The sequence below is a fragment of the Pagrus major genome, chromosome 19 (assembly GCF_040436345.1).
Source record: "Pagrus major chromosome 19, Pma_NU_1.0".
Classification (NCBI taxonomy): domain Eukaryota; kingdom Metazoa; phylum Chordata; class Actinopteri; order Spariformes; family Sparidae; genus Pagrus; species Pagrus major.
Window position 1 is genome coordinate 2,679,318 of NC_133233.1, and position 19,878 is coordinate 2,699,195.

The 19,878-nt window shown below is 41.5% G+C and overlaps 1 protein-coding gene across 3 annotated transcripts in view; it reads right to left on the reverse strand.

Annotated features, from left to right (window-relative positions):
- The window catches only part of rsu1 (Ras suppressor protein 1), a 110,522-nt gene that overhangs the window by 77,824 nt on the left and 12,820 nt on the right, over positions 1-19,878 (reverse strand). For all 3 annotated transcript variants that reach the window (XM_073488543.1, XM_073488544.1, XM_073488545.1), the window contains one exon: positions 4,359-4,479. In XM_073488543.1, the coding sequence (XP_073344644.1) occupies positions 4,359-4,479 (121 nt within the window). The remainder of the gene's footprint in view (positions 1-4,358; positions 4,480-19,878) is intronic.

Sequence of the window (19,878 nt, forward strand, 5' to 3'; positions counted from 1 at the left end):
ATAGAGAGTAGTAAAATAAGTAGTACTAATGGAATGCTGAAATTATTGTGCGAATGAGTAATTTTTTTTGTTTTTTTTACAAATATGTATGCTGACGAGAGCGAATCCCACCTTTCTCACTTTAGGCCCCATGTCTATATAGCATTTTCTGGCAGAAAAAAAAGGTTTCGCAGGGCACTGAGGAAGCACTATGTTGTGAGAGAAAAAAATGCTGACCATGGATTAGGGGGTTTCACCAACTAGACAGAGAAGCATGTGTCTGTAGACCCGGAGACCTGCACAGTCAGACCCCCGCACATGTGGACCCGCACATTCAGACCTCTTGGTCTTTTGGTACAGCGCCAATTGTCTTGTATGCTAATAGTTACAGATATATGGACAATATAACCCTTACCCTAACCCTTTTAAAAGTCTTCCAAAAAAAGTTTAAAAGTGTTCCATTCTTCACAAAAAATTAGATCTTGGCGTTTTGTTTGGATTTTGCCCTGTCAAAAAAACACAGTGCAGGTCAAGGCTGTGCAGTTGCAATTTTACAGTCAACCACTAGGTGGCACTGTCAAAAAACCATAAGGGGTCTGAATGTGCGGGTCCACAAGTGCGGGGGTCTGATTGTGCAGGTCTCCGGGTCTGCAGCCGCATACTATTGGACTAGACAACTACTATAACCACTAGTTGGTGCTGTAGGCAGAAGTCAACTAGTCATGCACAAAATGGCAGCTACTGCAGCAGAGTCAGTGTTTAATGTAACTTTATATATTGTGCCAAACATAGATGTAAGGTGCCAAAATATGCAGTGCAAGGCTATGTTTTTTTTTGTTTAATGTTTTCACATCCATTGTCATGGCAACCTAGCTGCCAGCTAACATCTGTGCCCTGGACAGGCATTTTCTTTGATGACAACTGGTTATTTGTTCTTCTTTTGTTTAAATTAACCAAGTTGCTGTTCATTTTCTTGTTATGTTTATAAAGTGTGATTCTATATAGTGTAACATGTCACAGCGGAATACTTGAATGTTCTGCCTTACAAAATACAATTTTCATTTTCACTCAGGGGCGGTTCGTCATATGGGCAATACGGGCATGCATGGGTGCCTGGCATGAGCGCCCGCAAAAAAAATAATAAAATAATTTTTTTTGAAGGTATGATTCGGCCCAGGGCGTCATGCAAGTTAGGACTTCCACGGTTTTCACTAGAACTCCTCTCTCTGCCTCTTTCTTATATAACAATTAGTTGATTAGTTGTCTACGACTACCAAAAGGCTGGCAACAAAAAAGTTGTGAAACCCCTAGAATGGACATTAGCTAGGTAGTTAACTTAAGGCTAATTCAATCTGCACGGTGCTGGGCTGTGAGCACAGGTCCCATTAGAGGACATCGGGCCTTCATGCCCCCCTCATGCAGTCTGTTTCTCACAGTTTGGTCAGAAACATGCACACCAGTAGCCTGCTGGAGGTCATTTTGTAGGGCTCTGACAGTGCTCCTCCTCTTCCTCCTCGCACAAAGGAGCAGATCAGGGTGTCTACAGACATAAAGAAGTTGAATTTAAGACTTTTTAAGGCCTTTTTAATGCCACTTTATAGGAAATTTAAGACCAAACCTGCAATGGAAATACACACCAAAAGAAGAAAAAAAAAAAAAAGAGCTTAAACTTACGTAAAAAAAGCTGTAGCTAAAGTGGAATGGACTACAGAAGAATCTGGGACTTTTAGGTCGTCCACCAAGCTTGGCTTCTTGTGTTATAATAAAGGCAGATTTGTGGTTCACTTAGGCTCTATGCAGAGCCGATGCCGTAATCTACGCAAGTGGCCTACGCCGTAGTGAGCATTTACATGTATAGATGTGCACAGGTGTGTCTGTGTTACTGGTCTGTGTGAAGCGGATTGCCGGCTGTACTTTCCCCCTTCAAACACAGAGTCCTTCGGCTCACAACTGAGAGCCAAAGGACTGAGAGAGAGCGGACAGGCTGTGTGTCTGCAGGGGGCCGCCTCTCCATTCAAACCCATCTTGGACGACTTGGTTTCAGCAGGCTGGCGTTTGCCACCGGGCTGCTCATCAGCCTGTCCAGTCTCTCTCGCTCAGAGACTCTGGTAACAAAGAGAGGAGTATAATTCAAGAAGAGCAGCCAGCCAGTCAGGAGGGACTGCAAAAGTCAAGTATTAATCCCTGTTATTTGCACCGCCACTAAGCACAGGAGAAGCCGAAAAATGCGATTGCTCCCAGCTAGCTATAGTTTGACCTGTATACTGCCTCAATCCCCTCTGATGGGAGGTGCATACCATGTTCGGTCTGGCAGACTGGAGATTTTCTCACAGTAATGTGACCAAAAATATTTAAGACCCATCAAATCTGAATTTAAGACGATTTCATCCTTTTTAAGGCCTTTTTTTAGAAAAACTTTATTTAAAAACATTTTAAGACTTTTTAAGGGACTCACGGCCACCGTGCCCTTCTACAGCCCTGTCCAGCTCTCCGCATATAACAGCCGGTCTCCTGTTATCTCCTCCATGCTCTTGAGACTGTGCTGGGAGACACAGTAAACTTTCTTGCGACTGTTCATATGAATGTGCCATCCTGAAGGAGCTGGACTACCTGTGCCACCTGATTGGGCTGCAGGTACAGCCTCGTGCTACCAGTAGTGGCAAGGACACTAGCAGAACACAATAGAATCAGTCAGGAAGGATAAGCAATCGTCTGTGGCCACCACATGCAAAACCATTGCCTTTTTGGGGGTTGTCTTGCTTTTGCCTCCCCACCTGTTGTCACTTTCATTTGCTGCAAAGCAGGCGAAATTGATTCACAATCACTTGTGCTGCCTAAATGGACAGATTGATATCAGATTGATATATTGATATATAAGTGTAACTGACTTGGCGTTATACGGTGACGATTACATGTTCCCTTAATTTTTTGAGAGTTGTTTTCAGTATATTAAGCAGGGAATCTGTCTGCGTGTATGTTATTCGTCTATCTCGAGAACCATCCAATCTACTTCACACTTGGAAGGTTTGTTGCTAAGGACGCAAGTAAGTGCAATTTGGTGTGTTGAATTTGGTGCAATTTGGACATGCGATTTGGCAGAGCCCCATTCATTCCTTGAAAAGCTGCTCAGTGGCGCATGAAACCGAAAATGCTTGACTTCCGCAGGGGCTTTTCCGCATAGCTTCCCGATTGTGCAGCCCATAGAAGTGTGAGCTTCTGCCGACCAACCCGGCTTACTTCCGGTTTAGCCCCCGGCTAACTTGAATGGGGATCAAATAATTTAATCAGGCAGCTCTTTTAGACTTTCCAAATGTTATTGGACCAAATGACTCAAATTATGATGGTGAAGCCAGTCATTTCGAGGGGGTTGTAACGCTCAAAAAAATGTATCCACTGTTTTAAAGACTCTTCACAATGTTAGCTCATGGGAAAAAGTATTTTTGGGCCGCAGTGCATCATGTGACGATGTAATTACACGGTTTGGCCTCTATGAAAACTTGTTCAGGAGCCTGGTGCTCTTCCTGGGGGCTTGGTCGGTTACCCCACTGAGAAGTTGGAGCTGTGAAGCGTGTCCCCTGCAGCTCTTCATGTAACAGCTCCTCCTTTTTCTATTACTCCCATAGACTGTATTAAAACTGTTCCCTGACATATTTCAAACTGATCCAAAGTGAACAAATGCTTAAAATGACCATTGTGATGGCACATTTTTGATGAACAATAACAACAGCAAAACTGCCTGAACACATTGCATTTCCTGTCTTGTTCGTCATTTCTGGCTTCCTGGTCTTTGCAGACTCAAGCTGGGCACACGTGCTCTCTCTCACATGATTTCATGGAGACACAGACGTTAACAGGTTGGAGATTAAAGTGGTGCAACAACTTGCTGAGGTAACACGTTGCAGTGAGAAAAAAACAAAGTAGAAGGTTAAACAAGTCTGGATGAGTAGGGAGATGCGGTCAACCCCGTTTTTTCCATTCTTCACTGTGAACTCGAGGTGAGATTTTAGGTTTCTGTCCACAGTAGTATGCTAGCTAACGTTACCCTCAAGGGCAAGAACATTTAGCATTGCTTGGCAGCAACATCAGCTGCTCCACGTTGCCACTCTCATTGGTTGTTGTGGTCCGGTTCACTAATATCAAACATGTTTGATATTATCGAGTTAGCCCCAATGAGTCTGTGAGCAGTTCAGAAGGCTTAAAACTGGATCTGTAAACCTCTCACATTATCAGATAATCTGTGCCCAACAGCATGTTCTGAATGGGTACTGCACTAGTACTAATAATAGGCTAAATTTGAGCATCAAAGTTTTCAATATAATTTGAATATTATCGTGAATATGCATGTTTTTGAGAAACATTGACAGCACTATAGGACATACCCAAGGTTGAGGTGTTTCAGCTTCTGTAGACTGCTGATCTGAGTAGGCAGCTCCTCAATCTGGTTGTTGAACATGTTTAGGACCTCCACATTCTTCAGCTCAGAGATGTTAGCAGGCACCACTAGAAAACACACACAGAGGAGAGCATATCAACACACACACACACACACACACACACACACACACACACACACACACACACACACACACAGGCACTTCTCCAAGATGTTTCTCTACAACTAATACATCACATCACAGAGCAGTTAGCACTCATCAGTAGCATCAGTAACTAGCTCATCATCATAAGCTGCGGGCTGTTAACTAACCTCATATAATTACTAAACTCCATTAACTGTAGACTATAGTTTTATTACTCCATGGTGTGCAGCCACAGAGGCAGACACAGATCAATAGGCTGATAACAAAGAGCAGGGTGTTAATCGGATTATCAGGCTGATCAATGGAAGACGAGAGATGGAAGCAGTGGAAGGAAGAGTAAACCAACCAGGCCCTGACCTGAATGCTGCCAGGACGATGAGTGTTTGAGAGGTGACTTCTGCGCATACTGATACTATATCAGATGAGCAGTGTGTGTGTGTGTGTGTGTAGCATTACAACTGTGATTTTTTTTTAACCTCCTACATGTTAAGATGTGAAATAAATACATTACATACTGTATGAATTTGTAGATGTAGGAGGCGAATCAGACCAGGACTGCCACACAAAAACCAGCATGAAACAAAGTTTCAAGAACAGTCTTTACTTTGTGTCACCCTCACTATTGGAGGTAATGCAGAACAAAAGTAAAGTGTTACAGTAACAATTACTTGTAATACAGTAATGGACTAATATTACATGTTCTAATAGGATTTGTCGTAATATTATTACAGTTACTAAGTCTGGTGACACGTTACCCCCTGAAGGTAAGACCTGCTGGGACGCTGGCAACCCATTTAAGCTCATTTCAAAGAGGCTTATAGCAATATAATTGTTTTAACTTTGTCAATAGGAACAGTTAATTTAATGGAAACCATAAGACCTGAAGAAAAAATTTTTCTGTCCTTCTGCAGTTATTTTGGTGAAAGTAATGCAAAAGTAGGGTAACTCATTACTCTTTACAGACAGTAATATTGTACAGAAACTGTGGTAACTTGGACAATAACCAGGACCACAAAGGATGGTGTGCAGAGTGGTAGCCTTTATATAAGATATATTCAGAATAATACTGTAACATTACAGAGCTCAGGAACAGCACGTTCTTCTAACAGGAGACGCTGATTTGTACACCTCTTAGAAGGAGGAAGTGCAAAACTATATATCTCTATGTAAGAGCTCCAACTAGTGGTATGAAAATGTATAGACTTGTTGTAGCATTACAACACTCCTCCCCCACTAAATTCCCAAATTCTCTTAATGCAAATAAACTGGAAAATTTTAACTAATGTGGTGTCATTTCTTTCATACACCTTAACTCATTGTACCTCTTCAAAAACAAATCACTACTCTTTGGCATACACACTTACAACTTAGCATATGCACATTCCCTGTAACACATAAACTGATTAATTAAACATTCAGTCTGTCTGGAGGCTTCTGAGCATGCTGTGACCTGTGCATCTCCGGTGCTGTAGCTGGCACAGCTTGTGTACAGGAGCCACAAGAGAGGTCTGTGTGTTCGTGATCAATTGTCCATCCTCTCCAGGGGGCACAGACACTTTCTCAAGTGACTTTTCTTCTGGTGATGCTCCCACAGTAGCCTGGCTCACCAAGGGCAAGTCTGAGGTGTTGATGATCTCTGGGCCTGCATCATGACGCAGGCGTACATGGTCCTGATGTCTGCGGAACACTCGTCCATCAGTCAGTTCGACAACATAGGAGAGAGGACCTCTCTGCGTCAGGATAACCCAAGGCAGCCATTGCTGATTAGAGTTATTGCTGAAATTCTTCACATAGACATTGTCACCTGGTTTCAGCTGTCTCCCTCGTGCATGTTGATCATGACCCTCCTTCTGCTTTTCCTGCTTTCTCAGCACAGCGACCTTAGTGTCTGGACACAGCAGGTCCAACTTTGACTTAGGCCTACGCCCCATCAACATCTCTGCTGGAGTACTTGCAGTAGTGGTCTGTGGCGTAAGGCGGTATTTAAACAGGAAACGTGAAAGTCTGGTACTGAGAGAGTCACCTTTCATCCGCTTCAGACCCTCCTTCACCGTCTGGACAGCTCGCTCCGCCAATCCATTCGAGGCTGGGTGGAAAGGAGCTGTACGAATATGACGCATGCCATTCTGTTCCATGAACTCACCAAACAGCTCGCTGGTGAACATAGGACCATTATCCGTGACCACTGTGTCAGGCAACCTGTGTATTGCGAACACTTGTCTGAGCTTGTCTATGGTTGAGGGGGCTGTTATATTGTTCATGATGTGAGCGTCTATCCACTTGGAGTGCGCATCTACCATTATGAGAAACATCTGCCCCATGAACAGGCCAGCAAAGTCCAGATTGTAATGGAAAATTGTATTACTATATTGTTCTTATATCATTATTATTTCTTACATTGTACTCACTATGTTCTTCCCACATCCTTGATTTTTTGTACTGTCTGCACAGAGAGAGATATGTGTCTCTTGTTATGGGAACGGAACCTGATACAGACATGAGAAGGACACAGGGCACTCCTTTCTTTTAACAAAAAGGTTTCTCAACTGTCTCATCTTGTTCTTCTTTCTTCAGACCGCATGCCACTCTGTTGATTGTTGAACCTTCTTTATAAAGAATAAAATCCTTAAAAGACAATTGGTATTTGCTGAAGTTTATTTCAGATATCTCACAAATAAGACAAATTTCCACAACAAGATGTAGCCTTGACCAGGGGTGGTCTGGCCACTCCCATGGATGCAAAGGGGCTGGTGGCAACATGATTTGACTGACATTGTGTGCATGCCTTTACCTTGTTCTCCAGGTCTAAATCCATTCTTGGCCACCAGACATAGGACCTTGCCAGGCTCTTCAATCGTGACACTCCTGGATGAGTCTCATGTAGTTCTTCCACGATCTGTGAGCGACCTGGGGGCGGTACAACTACCATTGAACCCCAGAAAATGCAGCCATCCTGCAGGCTGAGTTCTGGCTTGCGTTAGACATATGGTTTCAGTTCCTCACTGACAACAACACTGGGCCAGCCCTGTAGCAGGTAAGTCTTTACTTTGGACAGTACTGGGTCTCTCTCTGTCCACTGCTTGATCTGGGCTGCCTTTACATGCGTCTCTGACAATTTTTCTAACAAAAAGACACATATGTTGAGACAGGTGTGGCAGATGACTCAATGCATCAGCATTTGCATTGTCTTTTCCAGCTCTGTACTCTATGGTGTACTGGTAGGCTGACAAGATGAGTGCCCAACGTTGGATTCTAGCTGACGCTAGGGCGGAATGCAGCGCATTTCATTGAACAGACTTATCAGTGGTTTATGGTCGGTGTGGATTTTGAAAACACAGCCATATAAGTACTGTTGAAAATGCTTTACTGCAAAAACAATGGCTAGACCTTCTTTGTCTAACTGTGAGTAACCTTTCTCTGCAGCTGTCAGTGTCCGCGAGGCAAATCCAATAGGTTTCTCTGAGCCTTCTTCCATAACATGCGAAAGGACTGCCCCCACACCATAGGGCGAAGCGTCACATGAGAGAACAATCTCTTTATCTGGATCGTAGTGAACTAGCAGTTTTGCTGAATGAAGTTCTTTCACATCCTTAAACGCTTTCTCCTGCTCTGTACTCCACTGCCAGCCAGCGTTGCGAACAGGTCATCCACCCGTGGCAACGGGTACTCCTCCAGCTTTGAGACCTGATTCACAGTAACTTCATAGTCACCACATATCCTTGCGGTTCCATCGGGCTTCAAAACAGGAATGATGGGTGATGCCCACCTTGAAAACTGGACAGGCTCAATGATGCCCAGCGTCTGTAAGCATTCCAGCTCTTCTTCCACTTTGCTTTTCATTGCATAGGGCACCACTCTGGGCCTGAAGAAACGTGGTGCTGCATCAGGATCAACATGGAGCTTCACAGTCACTCCCTTAAGTGTGCCCAGTTTGTCTCTGAACACGTCACTGTATCGGTGCTGAATGTCCTTTGTTGTGTGTGCATACTTGATCTCATGCCAATTTAGCTTAATTTTTCAAAGCCAGTCACAGCCCAAAAGACTAGGCCCACTACCTTTGGCTATTACAAGTCTGTCTTCAGCCCTCTGTCTTCCTGCTGAAATGCTCACATGTAACACCCCCAAATGAGGTATGGCCTGACCTGTGTATGTCCTTAGTTTAGGGAGTCGAAGGCTTAATAGGAGGTGGCTTGTGTCCCCATGTCCTCCTGTAGGTCTCCTCACTGATGACCGATGCTGTAGCCTGCGGGGCTTTCCATTTTTCATTCTTAGTCTTATTTTTAGCATTCCTGCACTTTTTCGCTAAGTGTCCTCTTTTATTGCAGGCATGACAGACAGTTTCTTTAAATTTGCATTTGCATAGTGTGCCCCTCCACACCTAAAGTATTCCACTTTCTTTGATGGTTTTACAGCCTCTCTGTTCACGTGGTGCACAGCCACTGACAGTGATCCTGCCTGACTCTTTTGAATGTCTTTTGCATTATTTGCAACCATCGTCATACCGAACGAAATTTCCAGAGCTTTCTTGAAAGTCAGTGGTGGAGTTTCCCCCAGCAAGTGGCGCTGTATGGCGTCATTATTAATGCCGCATACTAATCTGTCACGGAGCATGTCATCTTAGACATCCTTAAAATCACAATGTTGACAGTTGCTGCAATTCTGCAACAAAATTAGCTACAGACTGACCTGACTTCCTAAAATGGCTGTGAAATTTGAAACGTTGGATTATTACTGACGGTTTTGGATTGTGGTGATTCCTGACGAGCTTGACCAGTTCAATATATTCAATTTCCCCCGGTTTCTTCGGTGTGGCTAAGTTCCTTATCAGCTTATAAGTCTTTGCTCCACACACACTCAGGAGAATAGAGCGCTTTTTAGCCTCCTCTGCAATTCCATTAGCAGTGAAAAAGTGTCCCAACTTTTCCTCATACTCCGTCCAGTCCTCATCCCCTTCCACGAATTCACCGATAGTCCCAAACGTAGCCATGAATGTGAGGCTCTCCTCCTTGTCCTTGCCGCTCCCGTACAGCCACTAGCGCTTCTACGCACTCCTCTTCACTGCTTCCACTCCTGAAGATAGCCGTCTATTGTTGGCTAGCTAGCACACTGTGTCTTAGCTAATGCTAAAAACAAAAATGCAGTGGAAAAACACTTCCGGTTCACCACGTCGCCAAAAATATGTGGTAACTTGGACAATAACCAGGACCACAAAGGATGGTGTGCAGAGTGGTAGCCTTTATATAAGATATATTCAGAATAATACTGTAACATTACAGAGCTCAGGAACAGCACATTCTTCTAACAGGAGATGCTGATTTGTACACCTCTTAGAAGGAGGAAGTGCAAAACTATATATCTCTATGTAAGAGCTCCAACTAGTGGTATGAAAATGTATGGACTTGTTGTAGCATTACAACAGAAACATATTACTTTCAAATGATGATAAGTAGTAATGTGTAATGCATTACATTTTAGAAGTACATAGTCGATCAATGCTTTTTCGAGAATTTTCAAAAATGTCAGAAAATCTCAATGTTAAAGAAAGTGAGGAAAATTCCTGGATCCCTTCCTTTACCTGGATCCACACCAAAAGTTAATGCGGTCTATTCTGGGCTGAGACCCATCCTCCATCCAAGTTTCTTGAAAATCAGCTCAGTGTTTCAGACAGGGGTGAAAACATAACCTCTCAGAGGTAATGAGCCATTACACACCCATCACTAAATTCAATAGGGTTTTAAAATGTCAGTGGGGCAGAGTAACAGCTAGCCAGTCAATTACTACAAATATTTTTTTTTAAATTGCGTTTATAACTTTCGAATTAACAAACAACAAACTGTGTTTAATCGCTATATTGTTTGGCAATTAATCTGTGGATTTGTCAAAGATAGGCATGGACGAGGAGATGAAACTCGTACATGGACCATGGTGCTGTGTGTGTGCATGTGTATATGTGTGTGTTAGGAATAGGTTCCAGTGTTTCAACAGATTACAGAAGGACATGTGTGACAGCCAGTGTAGCCAAAGTACAATGGGTCACATTTAACAAAGATCTTCATTTCATATAAGCCTGTTGCAGGTTTGTTGAGGACATCCAAACCAGTGTTGATGCAGAGAAACAGGGACACAGCCGCTTTGCAGGCCAGGTGATGGTGCCAGCGGTTATAGTACAGCCAACAGATAGATGGTTTGTGTTGTGTGTGAGTCAGTAAATAGTTGCTGGTTTTAAAAGGTCCCACTGGATCATGGAGGATGTCAGAAATCAATTTCATTTAGCTGGCCTCTCTCTTTCTGTGGACCACTGAAGAGATCAATTAATGGACCACCACAACCCCCTACCCAGGTGGACAGACAAAGTATACATAAAGGTCCTCTGTACAATGTATGATATTGATTTCCATATGGCCTCCTAAGCAATGTTGTGTGTCAGTGTGACCTGGGGAGCTGCTGGATTATCAGTTTGTACGTTGCTCTGTTTGAAAAGAAAACCTCTGCAGCTGTACATGAATAGGGTTGGGTCCTGTTCATATTTGAACTGATAACAATCCTGATACCGGTACCTGGAATTCGATACCGGTACCCTACGGTATCTTTTTTCGGTACTTCACTCTCTCTATATTAACAAAATAAAAAAAATTCAGTTCTAACCAGTTTACTTATTCACTTCTAGAGACAATATATCATGAGTCATATTTCTAGTAACAATACACATCTCAGTCGGTCTTTGAAAGTGTTATTTCATGCTGTACTGCATATTAATCTGGTAAATAAAATCGAAAATTAAAGCGTATTGTTTGTAAATATACTTTTATCACGGTAGGGATGCTACCCCCCATTAGCGCATTAATTGGAATACTCATTATGTGTTGGCATCGAGCTAGCGGGCTGAGTGCTTATTATATAAAATCAATTCTGGAATCAAAAAAAGGCATGCAGTAATATTTCCTAGTAGACAGTATGCAGTTTACATACTATTGGTTTCATACAGAGGTTCTGGATATAGTAATAAACATGCTGTTAGTAAGGAATTTCAAGCGCAGTCAGTGGCTAAGTTTTGGAGAGACGTCTCACTCTGAAGCTCTCTCCCAATAATGTTACTGTAATAATCTGCACTCAGGTACTGAAATTTGGCACCGATTGATTTAATGTGAATCGCTACTTGATAGTACCAACATAGTTCGGTTGGTGTCCTTAAATGTACCGGTACCCAACCCAATACATGAATGCGCATATTAATTTTGGAGGCGGCTGCCACCACCTATTTCCAGGCTGCCACCACTTAAAATAGTCAATGTCAGCAAAACACAATGTTATCATTCCACATCATCACAGTTTTATAACATGCAATCAGCGCAGATGTCCATTGTGGCGCTGTCGCAGTGCCTGACTATGTCCGCATCCCAGAATGGAATAAAATAAACTTTCATTTTACTCAAAGAAATTTCCTCCAGTCCGAAGGAATTTTCGGTGTCAGTCAATGTCCTGATATCTGAACAGGTGCAGTGGTGGACTGGCCATCTGGCACACCGGGGCAAGTCCAGGTGGGCTGCTGCATTGTTGAGCTGGTCAGATCCTTTCACTTACACTGGCCCGTCTTACCTTTTCACAGGCCCTAGCGCTTTATCGATCATTATAGTCATATAAGCAGGTTAAAAGCTCCACCCGTATCAACCTCTAGTATAGCGTTTCAAGCTAGCAACTATATATACACCACTTTGCCTGGTTGTACTTCACTTTTACGGTTGGTTTTGAGTGACAACCTGTGTCTTATCTATTCATATATTGCCAGGTGAAATTATATGAAAATGGCAAAAAGTAAAGGAGGAGCTGAAAAGCTTACAGAGAAAAGGAAGCTGGCATAAGAGGCTCCAGTTTCCTAATACAAAAAAAAAATCGACCAACTGTTTGGCCTTCATGATCCTTAAGTGGCAAGCAGTGTTAACTTGAGGAGCACACGGAAGCGGTAAGATCGACATTTAATTAATTATAGGCTATAGCAGCTATGTGTTCAGTTAAAATTTGCTTAAGCTTACAAATGATCCCACTGACAGACAAGTTGTTATTAGCCTACTATTTAATACATATTGATGCATTTTACAAGTTTCCTTTTCAGTGCCTAATGAAATGTGTCCTGGAATAAAGTTATACATATGTGTTATAAACACAAAACAAGAAGTGTTCCCAACCGAAGGATTCGATTTTTGTGCTGGTGTCAACACGGAGTGTTTCATTATGAAAATTAACCGGATGTTATGTTGTTGTTTCGGTGTGTGACTTCGGCTGCTGAATTCTGCTGAATTGCTGTGCCGTGCTCCGGCATAAATAGAAACAGAAGAAATAGTAGCGTATCTGCTACGGAAGGGTCCCGACTACCGGAGCTGCAAAGGAGTAGAAACGCAACACAGCGGAGCCAGTGGAAGTAAACACATAGACTAGAGTGAAACCTATCAGCTCCGCTGCCCTGGCAGAGCGGAGACGGACCGAACACGGATCTGGTGGAATTTAGGGGTAAGCCTATGTATTTGAAAAAGGCTATGTATGAATAAATCCAAATAATGCAATGATCTTATTGAAACATTCTGCAGGATTGTCTAAATGGCCCTAAAGTCACATTTCTTTTTCACAATCATTCATGTAAATATAACAACAAACATATAATGATAATAATAACAATAATAATAATAATAACAATAATAATAAATTGTGGTTCTACATTAAATGTTGTATGTTGTAGGTCTATATTTTTCTTTTCAGGTAGTCGTATACTTTTATTTTTGTTATATTTTATTTTAAGAACCACTGGAACACACTTAAATAAAATACACTTACTGAGAGGACACATTTTGCTATCTTTATGAGTTGTTATAAACTGATCAGCCTAAAATATCTGAAATTGTGGTTAATGGGCACAAATTTAATTTATGAAAATGACCAATCAAAATTTTTCGCTGCCCATATAGGGTGGTGGCAGTGATTCCCACCACCACCCAATTTGGTGCCAGGAAAAACCCTGCACATGGCATGTCAGGTGGTATTTTTGCCCAATTCCAATCCGGCCCATACACCTTACCCCTACCCACTCTCAATCCGTTTTTTTTCACATTCGGAGGGTCCACCAAATTGAGTGTCATTACTAAACCAGTTTGCCAAGGGGGGTTGGTTACAAAGCCCTTCAACAATGAGTCTGCATCAATACAGGCTTAAAAAACACACTGCTCTCAAGTGCAGCACCACTTTGAGTCCGAGATGGAGGAAAAATGATCTCCTAACGATAATTAATACGTTTTCTTACCTCAAACAGACATTTGATACCATATTTATGCACGCATGACAGAATTAGAAGTTACATTGCACAGCATATTGGAATGATTATTCCATTGAGAAAACATTGCACGTGTTGATTTGATTTGACTTGATTGACTGTGTTGTACAATTTCAGTGACGGTAGGAAAAAAAAAAGGACCTGAACAGATTAAAGCTGGCAAATGAAAACATTTTAACATGAGGAAATACGGCCAAAAAGCATGTGAGTGAGTTTTTAGTTTATGTCGATTAATAAATGTTCCTTTCACAACATTAATGTGACATGGGAATCAGGAATTGGATACTTAATTGATCCCAGAGAGGAAATATGGTTATAGTTGCTTCTTCCAAAAATAGAAGTGCAACATAGAGAAATTCTAAGAAAAATACTGGCACTCAGTCAAGTGCATACCTCAACCAAGGCCCAACAGTTCCGTTTAATTCAATCAAGCCTAATCCAATAACTGTCCTAACCAAATTTGAAGGCCACCAGATTTGAACCAGTCAATGACTAGGACAACAAAAACAATGCAGATGGAATCACAATGTCCACTATGTTGTGGAAGAGTAATAGATTTTTATTAGGATCTGCATCAAATTGTACTCACTGATAGAGACCAGTCACCAGTATATGTCTAGTTTGTTCCATCAATTTCCACCAGACCCATTATTCCCTGAGAAATTAACAAAAATGTCAGGAATGTTATCTCACAATGTTAAAGAAAGAGAAAAAATTCCTGGATCCTTCCCTTCATCCAGATCCTCATCAAAAGTTGATGGGCTCTATTCTGGGCCGAGACCCATACTCCATCCAAGAATTGCGGAAATCAGTCCAGTAGTTTATGTGTAATCCTGCTGACAATCTAAGCAACCAACTTACAAATGGACACTGGTGAAAACATGCCCTAAAACTTGCTGTTCTATTTATGAGACTGGATAAAATGGAAGAGAGAGGGACAGATACAACAAACACACAGTTATATTTCCTGCTACTTTTTAGAGGTTGCTGACAGTGTGGGGCAGCTGAGATTATACTTTACAAGGCTGGAGTTACTGAGTGCCTGCAGGTGAGCAACTACGCCAATTATGTTATCCCCATTTCTGTCTGATCTGGGCTATAAATAACCTAGCAGAGTGAGATGTGTGTAATCTTTTCATCACCTGCAGCAGATTAGAAAACACGACAAGGTGAACATGTCACTGAATCAGTGCGGAAAAAGTGCATCTCAAAAGATGAAAAAAAAAATAGGTATCAAAAGTCCACCTCAACAAGATCTTATCTGATTCTATTTGGAATAGCAATTTACTTAACTATGTTGTTTATTTCTAATACCAATGTGGATAGTGGGATATTCAGCAGTGATCCAATCATTTAAAGTCATGAAAATACAATCACTTTGACAACTTAAAATAGATTAAACTAACCTAAAAACAAGAGAAATTGTGCTACTTTTGCAGACTTTAATTGTTCTCATAGACAAAAGAAAGACTGTAGACTGAAGGCACAATTTCAGAGGAGGGGAGAAAACTGGTTTATCTCTGTGGTAAACTTACTGCATCACCTTCGACCGTTATAATTCCTACTTCCTAATTTTTATAGTTCACTGACAAGAGTTTCATACTTTACTATGAGGTGTGCTTTCCCCAGGAGGAAAAATAAGTTAGAGCTCAAAATGACCTATTATTTAAATGTTTTCTAGCACAGTTACAACAGGTTAGTGTGAGTGTGTTAATGAGTCTGTGGTGACCTCTGCTGGTACAAAACACAATTACATCACAACACTTGGCTGTCATTGATTCTGGCTGATGATTTTAGAAAATCCTCCTTCTTCATTATTCCATTTACTTTCTTTAGACCACCAGATCGACTGGCAGCAAAAACAGCCCCACAGCATAATACTACCACTACCCTGCTTGACAGTAGGTATGGTGTTCTTGGGGTTAAAGGCCTCACCTTCTCGCCTCCAAGCATATTGCTGGTCTAGAAATAATTGGAACTGAAGACTGAGAGTCGTTAAGGACACTTGTGAGCTCTGACTCTGTAAGGTCACACCCACGCAGAGTTAAAAAGCCTGCAAACGCCCCTCCAGTTAGTGAGAACTGAAGAAGCTTCCTGGATGAGAGGTGAAACGTATTCAAGGAACTGAAACACGTCCAGTTGCCTACGATACCATGAATTACCATGACCTGGATGACTAAGAAACCTTCATCAACATGTATATAAATATATATTTCTTTGGCCTGTTATGTTATATATACACGTTTGTGTGTGTGTGTGTGTGTGTGTGTGTGTGTGTGTGTGTGTGTGTGTGTGGAACCCCTGCCCAACCTGATCAGAAACGGACGTTGTCTGAGCTACGGATATAGGTTTCTTGCATGAAGGCCATTTCTGTTTTGAGTTGTTTAAGGTGGTCACAGGGTGGTTTAAACCTTAGACATTCCAGCTCACTAGCTTTATGTGACTATCCATGCATAATAAAGAAAAATATAAAGTTGTGATGTAAAGGCAATGATCCAAATGACGGACTGAAAGCAAAGCAACAGGTAAGGGCACGTTGAAAATTACTAATGTGTAATGATGAATTTATATAAATTGTTAAAGTGTTACTGGCACTGACATAACCCCCCTCTCCACCCAAGAAAGCTGAAAAAAATAAATAAAAAGAAGCAGCAAGCTCTTCCAAACAAATTTTACAGAGATTAGTCTTCCTGTCTTACACAAAACAAACCATTCCTCCAGTATCATGTACTAAAAAAACAAAATTTTAGCACCTCTATAGTAACATTTTGGTTTAACCAAACAGTCCAAAGAAATAACTATGGAGACCGAATATCAACTTTGGAATAACTGAAATAGGTAAACAGTGCACTACATAGTTTGTAACAAAAAACTAACATGGGTGGTTAACATGCCTTAACAAATATGACTGCAGCTTGAAAGTTACCTACTGGCCGTTTAAAACTTTCATAGAACCTAAATTAAGTTCTGTCATGACATCTCTATATTCTGCTTGTTGGCTGAGGACTTTAGGGATGTAATCCTCCACAATCCAAATTGGTTGGCAGCGAAATTCAAATTTCCCCCTCCGCTGTGCCTCTCTGATGAGGAGATTCTTTGTCTGGTATCGATGTAGATGGAGAATGACTGGCTACGGTCGCGTACCGGGGGTAGGTTTGGCGTTTAGGCAGCTATGGGCCCTGTCAATTTCTGAAGAGGATGGCAACATCTCACTCCCGAATACCTCTCGCAGTCTCAGTGGGCCGTCCGCTTTCAGTGGATTCCGGTAGACATGTTTGACATGCGTATGTTTTGTCGCCGACTTCGGCTCTCCAAGTCGGACACTTTAGCCTTCAGTCTCCTGCTGTCGCCACGCAGGGTGGAACAAACGTTCTCAAGTTCCACGACTTGCTGACCAAGGTCCTCTGCGGCGGGTTCCATACAAAGAGACACATTGGTCATGGTCCTGCACTGTGAGCTTTACTTGGTCTAACTTTGAGTCGAGCTGACGAAAGGAAGTTTTAAACTCGATGGCTAATGCCTTCCGGTGCCACTCAAGCAGCGTGGTGATAGCCTCCAAAGTTAACATAATGTTTGCATCCTCTTTTTTGCTTGACTTTGTACTTTTTGAAGCCATTTCAAAAAGAGCCATACTTACATACTGATGTGAAAGTTAGAGGACGGAATAGTATAAAAATGTGTAGTTTACTGGAGCTCTCATTCAGTGCGTCTAGTCCATTTTCCTCTCAAACAGGACGTCCCGCTCCAGTCCTTTTAAATGTTTATGTGACTCTGACACAAATTATAGACCTGCCGACATACCAAATCCAAAACATCCTGAAAAGTAAACATTTCTGATTTGTTTTTGACAAATGTTCTAAATGTAAATATAAAGCGACTGCTGTATTTGCAAATAACATCAGCGATTACTGCGTAGTTCTGCAGTGAGAGACACAAAGCTTCCAAAGTTAAAAACACGTATTATAACCTTGAGAAATCTTAAGTCATTTTGTCAACAAGCCTTTTTCACATGATCTTTACTTATGTGACTGTACCAAGTATGTCTGAGTCCAGACCCTGAAATGGCATTTAATTATTTTAAATAATTATTTTTAGCTCCTCTTAGAAAATACAAGATTAAAGCATGCGATAATCTGTGGTTCTCAGAACAGCTTTTTAGATATCATTCATGAGCGAAATCTTGCTTGGGCAACTGTAAGAAAATCTAAAAGTAACTCAGACTGGATACGTTTTAGGTATCTAAGAAACAAATGTATTTACCTGATAGGTAAAGCTAAAGCAGACTTTCATGTTAAAGCAATATGTGACAGCTTGAATAACCCTTCTAAATTTTGGAGGGTTTATAAGTTGATGTCTTCAGGCACCAGAAACAGCTTGATTCCAAAGTCATTATGGTTGAAAAATAGTAGTAAAAGTATCTATCATAAATACCTTAAATCAGCATTTAATACCTTCCAGTTTATTGTTTAGAAATGACTCAAGATTTTTCCATGTCGAAGGAAAACATGCCTTTGGATTTTGGTCCTGTAGCATTAAATTAAGTATATTACTCTCTTAAAATTAAAAACACCAAGAAATCAGCTGGTCCTAATGGTCTAGACTAGGGTTGCACGATATGGTCAAAAAGTGATATTGTAAAACCCCTGGGCCTGATGCAGGGTTTCCTCTACATGTAATTGATTGTGGCGCACCGCCACGGCAAAATAAAAGCCGCCACACCTTCAGAATAATGTTTTTTTGTTGTTGTTTTTTACCTTGTTTTTATGTTGTTTTATGTTTATGTTAATGTAAATTATTGTATGAAATGTGAATGTTGGCACAAAACATGGTGTTTTTCATGAAATGTGACGCTACGCTGCAAATACCCTTATTTTGAAAAACCAACACCGGAGTCACCACCTGCCTGTCTGGCTGCGGCGCGCGAAAGACGAAGAGAGTAGAGACGACAGTCCGACGTGGAGGGAGAGAAAAGGGTGAAGGAAAGGTACCTAAGCTAGGTTATATTTGATACAGGTTTGTTCAAACCCGTGAAAACGATACTGTTATAGATGGATTAGGCTACAGAAAAAATCCTGAGTTCAGTGTTGCCACAGTTACCTTGAAAAAGTAATCTGATTACTGGTTATCCTTTAAAAAGTAACTTAGTTACTTTACTGATTACTTGTTTTTAAAAGTAACTAAGTTAGATTACAAGTTACTTTCGAGTCAACCGCGTTTAAGGGCAGCATTTCCTCTACAACATACCGCCCAACCAACTTCTTCAACTCTCCCCCACTTACTTGTTTAGCACCGAAGTCCAGCTTTTGTTGTTTGGGAGGTGGGGGACCTCCTGCAGAAGTCCAGCTTCTGTTGTTTGGGAGGTGGGGGACCTCCTGCAGAAGTCCAGCTTCTGTTGTTTGGGAGGTGGGGGACCTCCTGCAGAAGTCGAGGCCGTGGCTTTGCTCACAGCTCTCTGCTTAACACCACCTGGTGGGGCTTGCTCTGTAAACTTAACTGTGCTGCGACTCCAAATGTTTCTTCAAATTTGACGTTGTGTTTTTGAAGCTTGACAGTACTTTGTCGCCAGCACAGAGTGTACAACGAACCTTAATATTCTCATCTTTAGCTGACACGAACTCAAAATAATGACTGTATTTCCAGCTCGATAACGCGCATCTCTCACCTCCCTACATTGTTGATGTGTTTGTGATGCTGCGTGGTGTTACACGTGAGTTGTCCTCATGCTGAAAACGTGACTTGTCGCATACGTGACATCACTCCCCGAGACGCAAGAAGAAAGCAAAAATATATATTTTTACTAAGGAAAATGACACAAATAATAGTAACGCACGGTGACTTGAATAAGTAACTTTAATCTGATTACTGTTTTTGGAAATATTAACGCGTTAGATTACTCGTTACTGAAAAAAGTGGTCAGATTAGCATCACTGGTCGGGATAAATGTGTTATTGATTGGTTAATACAGGATACGCATTATTTCTATCATTATTTCAGAGAGATTTTTATTTTTATTTTATTTTTGTACCATTGACACTTGTTAAG